The 9,722-nt window shown below is 32.7% G+C and overlaps 1 protein-coding gene across 5 annotated transcripts in view; it reads left to right on the forward strand.

The window, feature by feature from the left end:
* The first annotated feature begins 5,146 nt into the window (after nt 1–5,146).
* Nucleotides 5,147–9,722, forward strand: part of LOC117172354 (synaptotagmin-10-like) — a 476,779-nt gene continuing 472,203 nt past the window's right edge. For all 5 annotated transcript variants that reach the window (XR_004467013.1, XM_033360186.1, XM_033360187.1 and 2 more), the window contains exon 1: nt 5,147–5,571. Coding sequence is in view for 4 of the 5 variants with exons in the window: in XM_033360186.1 (XP_033216077.1) it covers nt 5,481–5,571 (91 nt within the window). In the remaining variant the exon portion in view is untranslated. The remainder of the gene's footprint in view (nt 5,572–9,722) is intronic.

Raw genomic sequence — 9,722 nt, forward strand, 5'->3', positions numbered from 1 at the left:
AAGTTTCAAAATACGAGGAAAAATCTCAAAAAGCAATTATAACTTCTGAAAAGTCCTAAATAATAATTTTGTTTTAGCCATTCTTTTTTAAATTGACAATTTTAGTTTAATTTCACGAAAATACTGTGGAAAATTTGCAAATTTAAATTTTGATCTAAACGATTGAAAATACAGGAGAACATCTCAAAAAGAAATAATAACTTTTAAAAGGCCTAAAAAACTTGATTGAAAAATTTATACCTTATGAAAAGTCCTGAATAATACTTTTATTTTAACAATTTTTTGTGGGGATTTGACCATTCAGTTTAGTTTCACGAAAATATCGTGGAAAATAGGAAATTTTTAATTGTGATCCAAACGATTTAAAATACAGGAAAAAATCCCAAAAAGGATTTATAACTTTTAACAGTCCTAAACAATTTTATTTTATATTTTTTTTTATTGGACTTAAAAATTTAGTTTAATTTTACAAAAGACCCGTTTGAAAATAGAAAATTCCAATTTCGATCCAAACGATTCAAAATACATGCAAGAATCTTAAAAAATAGCAAATTCAAATTTCAATCTAAACGATGCAAAATACAGGAAAAATTAATAAATTATGAAAAATAATACAAAATTTAATTTGATCCATTTTTTTATAGGGCTTGACAATGTAGCTTAATTATACGAAAATACGTTGGAAAAATGAAAAAATTCAAATTTCGATCCAAATGATTCAAAATACAGGAAAAAATCATAAATTATAAAAAGTCCTGCAAAACTTAATTTTATCCATTTTTTGGTAGGTTTTGACAATGTAGTTCAATTTTACGAAAATACAGTGGAAAATGAAAAATTCCAATTTCGATCCAAACGATTCAAAAGACAGGAAAATTCTCGAAAAAGGAATTCTAATTTTTTTAAAGTCCTAAAAAAGTTATTTTTTCATTTTTTCGTAGGACTTGTCATTTTAGTTTAATTTTACAAAAATACAGTGGCAAAATAGAAAATTGAAATTGCTATGCAACCGGTTTAAAATACTTTCTCATAAGAAAAAAATGAGAAAAGTACATTAATTTACGAAATCAAAGTTTTAGACATTCTAGAATTAAGCGGGATTATATTATAGACACACCAAGCAAATTTTTGATTAAAATCATAATGATTCTTACCTTCAATCCCATAAAGTTTTGAAATGCCTGACATTGCGTTTTAAAATCTATTTCTAACATTTCAAGCTAGTGGGGCCAACATCTTCAGAATGAATTTATGTAGTTCGATTTTAAAATATCCTATAGAACTTTACTATTTGACCTTAAAAACAGTGAACAATTTATAAGCATAACTATTTTAATCTTCAATAGTTATGTCGGATGTTACTGTGATCTTTCAACGATTTCCCCGTTACCGACGCAGTTTCTAGAGACTGGCCACTAAGCTTCTGTAACTTGGCCCTGTCATCCATTTCCACACATGCTTTTTCCGGTAGGAGAAAAACACTTCTGTTATCTCGTCATCTCGCACATTTAATACATTTTAATTATTTCATTTCAATCAGAAATAATATTTTGCTAATTTTCATACAATATATAACGATATTCCATTCCTAATTTATTCTTTTTTGGTCAAGTGAAAATTTACCAGACACTTGCAATTAGTGAAAGAAAATGCCATGTGATCAGATGTCATAATCAAATAATAATATAAAATACAAGGCTTTGAGATAAACATTATAAATATTACAAATATATTTTTAACAATAATTTAGTAACTTTAATTGACCAGACAGACCTTCTCCATAATATTAACCATCATTTAAAAAAAAAATTGCACGATATTTTAATTTCCCCGTTTTTAAATAGGCGGAAAAAATAACATGAAACGATCGATAATTTATGATTTTAAAATGTATCACACGCCCTGAAATAAGTTCTAATTCATCTACAATAATGTAATTTATTTCGGACGTGATATATCAGTAAAAACAATTTTCTTGTGTTTTCTGTTGCTAATTTTACAGGGTTTACCGAAATTCGCTCATTATAGCGTGAAGCAGTAGACGAGTTTAGAATTATTCTCCTAAGCTCGTATTCACTCATACTTTACCGTTTTCCCATTGCTGCTGAAAAGGCCATAGCAGAAGACAGCTTTTATTACATCGTAAGATAAACTTAAACCAAATAGCGTGTAATCCCGTGCAGAAATAGCCATATTATTCCCGAGTTCCGATTTGGGCCCGATCGGATTTTCCACACGTGGCCCCAAGGGGGCAGATGATGTGGCTCGTGTCAGAACCACATCGGGTTGGGTGAGGTTAGACAAGATTATGTCAAGTTTTCTGTTATCATCGTGATATTGCTTTCCTTCTATAGAACTTAAAATACCAAAAGCAAATAGTAGATTGCGAGTTTGGAATCACAGAAATGTTGGCGAGATTTATTATATCTGCAATGAAGGCACAGCTAAGCTTTAATTCGCTAGAATCAACATCACAATTCATTTTTAGCATGTGCAGATTTCCAGCAATGTATTCGAGAATGCGTCGTCATTTTGAGCGCATTTACTATTTATTTAAATAAAAAAATGTTTTCCATCTTTTTAGAATTTTATATTTTGTTGCTGATATTGCGAAAATAGAGATTACCAAATGTATTAATTTCCGGACTAGTAACATTATAGATTAAATGCTTTTTATATTTTCTCGAAGATAACCTCACTTTTTGAATCTCACTCTACGTGCCCCATGTGCATTAGTCAAACAAAAATCATTCCAAAACCATATTACGAAGATTCAAAAATATTTATAATTAAAATTAATTTTGCGTGTGTTTGTAATAGCTCTAAATTTGAACATTCCTTGTCAAAGCATAATAGTTTCCTTCAAAATGAAAACTCTTATCGATAAATTCAAGCAATACAAACAGATAATGTAATGTAGAATATTGAAAAATTGAAGTTTTGTTGAATACAAAGTTAAAAAAATATTAAAATAAGAACTTTTGAAATTTTACTAATTATAGAAATAAAAAATTAAAGGGGCCATATCTCGGCCAGATCAGGTTCATTTACAGTCTGGCGCTAGGAAGATTACCCTATCGGGCCCACATTTTACCCGATCGCGGAATGACCGGTACCACACCAAAATTTCTGCATGGGATCTTTAACAGCGGGAAATTATATATGCAACATAATTGAACTTTATTTTTCTGTCTGATAGCAATTTTCATGTAATGATTTTCTTTGTATTTAGTAGGCTACTCCTTTCTTAATTTTTTCTGCAAGTTTTAGAAAATACGGAAAGACTCCAAAAGCGCCCATTTTGTTAAGCAGTAAATAAAGAAATACGCAGAAATATTTGAGCAGTGAAGTTATGATTTCGACCGCTGTGTTGCATGTAACTCTCTGAATGTTGAAAATTTTGGAAAATCATAATCAAAACATAAATATCACTCACGGAACAGTAAAGTTTCACAAGGGACAATATAGAGAAAGTAGAGGGAAACAAGTAAAGGGTCATATTATCTTGTAATTATCCTGGATGGCTGGTGTAACCTCGTAAGTTCGCTACAGTGCACTAGCTCGAAGCCTGTTACATGAGCACTTATCACAATCAAATAGCTCTCTTTTCCAGCCTCTAAGACTCCTGCATTCTGAAATTCTCTTTTCAGTCCCATTACTGTATTTCGTCCTGTGAGACTCAATTTCAAATAAAAAACTCCCCTTTCTGTCCTCTAAGACTGCTTTTACGATCCGAAACCCCCCTTTCTTTCCTAACAGAATTCTTTTTTTAATATAAATCCACTTTTACATCTTTCAAGACGCCTATCGCAATCTAAAATTCCCCTTTCTATCCTTTTAGACCTCTTTTCAACTCTTGACACTTGTTTTCAATCCAAACATCACCTTTTTAACCCTAAAAATCCCCCTTGCAATAAAAAGTCTTCTTTCAAACTCCTGAGAATCCTCTTTCTTATCCAAAATCACCTTTTCAACCATGCAGATCACCTTTCAAATCAAAAATTCTGTTTAATTTTCTGAAACTGTTTTTTTCAATCCGAAATCCCATATTCAAACCTATAGATCCCTATTACAATACAGAACCCGCTTTCCAATTTCTCAAACCCTTCCTACAATTCAATATGACCCCTCCTATCCCATTATACTCCTTTTACGATCCAAAATCACATTTCCAACCCTAAGAGTCTTCTTAGCCAACCAGAATTCCGTTTCCTCAGGCCCATTCTACAATCACAAATTCCCTTTTCTCTCCTATTAGATCACTTTGATAGTCCAAAATCATCTTTCCAAGTCCGAAAACAACTTTTTCAATTAATAGTCTCCTTTATGACACCTCAGACATTTTTTGCTATAAAAAAGTCCGTTTCCCATACCCTCTCAAAAAATACGTTTATCGATGCATAATATAGCATTCAAAGCAATGAAAGCTCTTGGAAAAGACAAAAAATTAAAAATGGCTGAGTAATATTAACAACATTTTTTAAATATTCGATATTCACAGATATCACTTATATTTAGATGAAAAGGATAAAATTTTAGAAAAGGTTCCAATATGTTAGAGTTGAGCATCATTAAAATAATTAAAATAACTAACATTTTAGGACAACACTTACAAATAATTATTCAAAATAGTCATAATGCAGGCTAGAATGGGTTAATTTGTACTAATGAAGCGCCTAGTGTAGTTAGAAATCGATGCATCAACGTTGATTTCAAAAAGCAGGAAAAAATGTCACTATTTTCGTGTATTTTTTTTTATGAAACTGCGGAAACGGGCAATTTATTGCAATCAAAAATGCTGTTTTTCAGTCCGTAATGTGCAACAGGGTGAAAGCGGTCATGGCGAACGTACGTTCATATACCCCGCCCGTCTAACCTTGAACACTTTGACAGGGAAGAAGCAAGAAAGATGAAACAGTGAATAAATTGGTTATGGGGGGAGAGGGAAATAAGTAATGGGAAAAAGAGGTAGTGGAGTAAAGTACGGAAAAGCGAGAGGGGTAGGGGATAGCAGATGGTGGAAGGGAAACCTCGAGAAGGAGCAGGACGGGAGGATAGAGGTCATCGGGACGGGCAACCGAGACCTTCACCGAGACCCAGTTGGTCGACATTGTCCCTGGTGCTATAGTTATAGTCGTCACACCCCATCCACCCCATACCATTGCCATCGGTTCGCATCATCTCGTGCCTGTCCTGGATGGCTGGTGTACCCTCGTACCTGGAGGACTAGGGACTGCTCGCTTCGGTGTTAGCTCGAGGCCTCTTGCGCCAGCGCAGGCAGATTGAACACGCAAAAGTGTACCGTCGCTAAACGCGACGTTGTACTGCTCTCGGCGCTGTACTGTGCCGTTGCTTTCTCTTGTAGAAGCCGCATCACTAGCAGGAGCTGAAGTTCACCAAACAGCTGGAAAACCTCATCCTTATTGGCCAGCGAGTTTCCCGAACTCTTCGATCACACCACCCCCCTGAGGCTGCCTATCATGGGAGTTGTTAAATCTGTCTCGCAAAGCATCCTCGAGGATAACATCGTCCCCAGTGAAGAAGCCAATTATTCAATTCAAGTTCACGCACGTAAGTCTTTTTTATTCTACTAAAACAACTTAAGTAATATGCCAGAGTTAGTAGAAAAGCTGAGTAGTGAGAAAGTGTAAACAAACTCTTCACGCTTTTTGTGTCCTTAAATTTCGACTAATGCCTCGCCTCATTCAGAGTAAATATAAAGATGTCATTTTTCCTATGATGGTATTCAATTGATTCGAATATCTATATCGATATAAAGAAATGTGAAATTTTTAAATTAATCTAATTTCATGTAAAGTAAAAAACCAATTGTTATTTTGTAATAAAATTAACTAGCTGCGATTAAATACATTTAAATGGGTTACTTTAAAGAGAACTTTCATCTTCTCTTCGGTCTCACATTTCGACGAAAATATGTACTTACAGGCAGTTTATACTTATTGTTTTATATTTAACTGCAAATTACACTATTATAACATTACTATTTCAGCAAATTTATTGTGATATAGTACATTTTTCTCGAGCTTATGTGTATAACAATTCCTATAAACGTGAGGGAGTATACACCAACGAAGATAGATTTGCTGACAGCGGTTAAAGTAAGCGTTTTTTAAGTGCAAAAAAATGGTAAGCATGAATTTGTAAAAAGTAGAGATCAATCACGCGCAGATATGTTCACCTTCGCTTAAGTCTGGCTTTTAAGTTGACGTTGCCGTTCACACTAGAGTAACTGCTAACAGGTGTTTGAACACATATAGTTATACTACTGTGAATAGACTAGCACTGTTGAGTCGACTGTTGATTCTATTGCACTTTTTGTTTCCGAAAAAAGTGTACTTCAAATGTTTTTGCATAATAAATCTCCTATTTAATTAACATTTTTTTATCATTTACATCGCATTTCAGGACTTGGACTCACTTCGGGAATCAGAAATAGTTTCTATAGCTTAATCCATTTTGAAAAATACTCCCACGCGTGCAGAATTTTTGCCGTGGCCCCGGTCGGGAACGGATCGGGCCAAATCGGGTCTAGATCGGGGAATCGGACCTGTGCCAGATCCATAATGAAACGCACGCCCCGGTCGGGGACGAACCTGATAGCCCGATCGGGGTGCTCGGTCGATCCCAAATCTGGTCCCGATCGATTTTCGGTTCAAAGCCATGTTATAATTTATGGGGTATTTTAACCTAATTAAAAAACTCACATGGATAGTTATAATTGAACAATATTATTGGAAGTTAATTTTGTAAACTTACATTTCATAATCGTTTAAATATTACCATTAGCCTTATAATTACGTTAATCCTTGAGTTTAGTGACGTCTACCCTTTTTCGTTTGCTATCCCAGTCTTTGGTGTTACCCACAATTGTCCCTATATGGGACAGCACTTCCTCCTCCGTGACATTAAATTTTGTAAAAGCGACAGCTGTAAATAAATTATAGGAATTTAGTTTTAAGTTAACAGCTAAAATAATATTTTACTTTAATTTCAATTTTCTAATTTTGTACGAAAAAAGGCATACTTTCAACAAGACATGAATTATTAACTATAAAAGGTGAATTTTTATTTCAAACATCAATTTGAATTTTTGTAATAAAAAAAGATAAACTTTCAAACAAGATGATAAATTTTTTACCAAAAGACGAATTTTCAAGAAAAATTATATGAACTTTATACCAGAAAATATAAGTTTTTTACTATAAATGGAATCGTTAAATTTCTTGTAAAAAAAGAAGCAATTTTCAAAAACGAAGAAAAAATGAATTTTCAACCAGTTAGGTTCGAATCAAAAAGTCTTTCAATTTGTTATAAAATAAATATTATTAAGGTGTGTAAAAACGTACAATTAAAATTCTTTAAAACTAGCCTGCATGTCCAACGATCTGAATGGGATATTCTGGCCAATCTTCCGGTGCATCCGTCTTCCTTCGTATTAGATTATGAAAATAAACGTTTTTTTCATCCGTATACGGTTCGGGCATGTAGTTTGTGACAAAATTCTTTTTTTCATGATTAAATCGAATCCAATGAAATAACGTGATGTCGACAGATCGTGTTAACGGACGTCTACCAGCACGAATGAAATTAACCAACTGAAATGGTTTTACAGTTAGTAACATATCCGACATGTTGTAAGCTTTTCACTGTAAAAAAAGTTTTACCATAAATATTCAAATGAATTAAAAAATCTTAAAAATATAAGTTTATTTTCTAACGTCTTGCCTCAATTATTTCAAATCTCTGAGTTTTCTTTAGCGAAATAGCCTGGCCCATTTGAGTCTATAAACAAAGTCGATTTGAAACAAAATAGTATCGGAGATAGTTTGAGAGATTTGGGTCCTTTTCAAGATCCTTTTATTTGTCCTTTTAAAAGTGGTGCGACGGTAATATAATGTTCCTTTTGTCTTCGTCGCGTACCGGGCGGACAGAGTTATTTACAGTAGTTGGTCGTGGCTAATCCGCACTCCCTTTTTAAATTTCTCTTCAAATTATTAACACTTTTTTTTAATCTATGAATTTTCTCATTATTCTTATTTATAATTATAACTTATATACTGATAAACAATTTTCTAGTTGAATTCAAAAATGTTGTCTTTTTTGGCGTATCTCATTCCATTTACGAGAAACGTTCTATTAATTCCAATTTTAAGCATTAAAAAAAAGTTAGATGTCTGAAGTCATCGAAACCCGTAGATTCCGAATCATTATGTTTTAGGCTGTTAACTATGAAATTAAAAAAATCTACTTCTAAATTTTAATCCGAAAGCTTAACAAAGGACACTTGAGTGTCGGTTGCTCTCTTGAGATAGCCTCTCTGCTTGTTATTTGTGATCGTATTCTTATTTCAATTTCGGAAAGGATATTTTAAAGCCTTTAGACCATTTAAACGAGCTTCCTAGACCTTTAAAAATATCTACCCGAGTGCCTGCGGAGAATTTCTCTGAGCTTCTTTGACCTAAAGAATTTTTAGTCTATACTCAAAGATCCTTTTCGATAGGGCAGAAAAGAATGGTTTGAAAAAAACCTAAATTTGACAGGAAATTTTCAATTTATCATGAAATTTTTATTCTACTAGTTGTATTTTCAACTAAAAAGGTAAATAAGCCGCCAACAAGAATAATATTTTACCTCGAAAAACGTAGTTCTAACAAATTACAGACATTTTCGAACAAAATTGTTGAATTTTAAACTGAAGATAATTGATATTTGAACAAACATGATATGTCTCAAAAATGTACATGATAAAAGTGATTTTGGACCCGAAAGATTAATTTTATGCCAAAAAAGATTAATTTTGAATGAAATACTCGAATTTGAATAAAAATATCCTTAAGTAGTTGCAACTTTAATTTTGAAGCAAGGAAGTTATTCTTAAATGATTACAATCTTGATTTTCGAACAGGGTGTTCTTGAAAAATTATAATTTAGAGTTTAGAACAAGTATTGCAAATATTATTAATTTCTCACCTTATTTAAATATAAAAAATTAATAATAATAGCACTTACCGTTTTTATATTTGCACTGGAGCTCAAGCGGTTATTCCACTACTGCACTTGGGTCAGGTCAAAAACTGAGAAATAAGTGCCGTACGCACTTCAGATTTTCAAGTTAGTGGCATCTTGCAACCTCTCCCTCTGATTTAAAGGGTTCAGGTAAGAAATTTGGGATGGAAAAAACCAAGATACAGGGCCGTCTTAAGATATTTTTAGGGCTGTATTTATCCTTCTCAACTACCCTATTCTTTCTTATGAATTAATAGTACTCTTACTTTTTTTTTAAATTTTAACAGAAAAAATACTGTAAAACTATGTAAACGCATATATTGCTTACAGTCGAAAAACACTAAGTTTCAGAATCTCCTGTGGATTGGAGAGAGATTGGCGGATTTTTGCACCATCTTTAACCCAGCACTGGAAGCGTCAGTAGTAAATAACAACGCCAGAAATAAACCGCTACTTTAAAATAATAATTGATAAACATTTTACCATTTTGAATATTACACTCACGCTCATTAGTTCAAAAAATTATTTAAATAAGTTTTCAATTAGAAATCAGCATCAGAATTATTATTGATACCCTAGTAACACCGCACCACTTTGACCAAACTTGTTGACCAAACTGAAAAACTTTTATAAATAATAAAATTTTGAAATTTAGACAATTCAAGTTGAAAGTCAGTGTAAAAAATAAAATCTCA

The sequence above is a fragment of the Belonocnema kinseyi genome, chromosome 5, assembly GCF_010883055.1.
Source record: "Belonocnema kinseyi isolate 2016_QV_RU_SX_M_011 chromosome 5, B_treatae_v1, whole genome shotgun sequence".
Lineage (NCBI taxonomy): Eukaryota > Metazoa > Arthropoda > Insecta > Hymenoptera > Cynipidae > Belonocnema > Belonocnema kinseyi.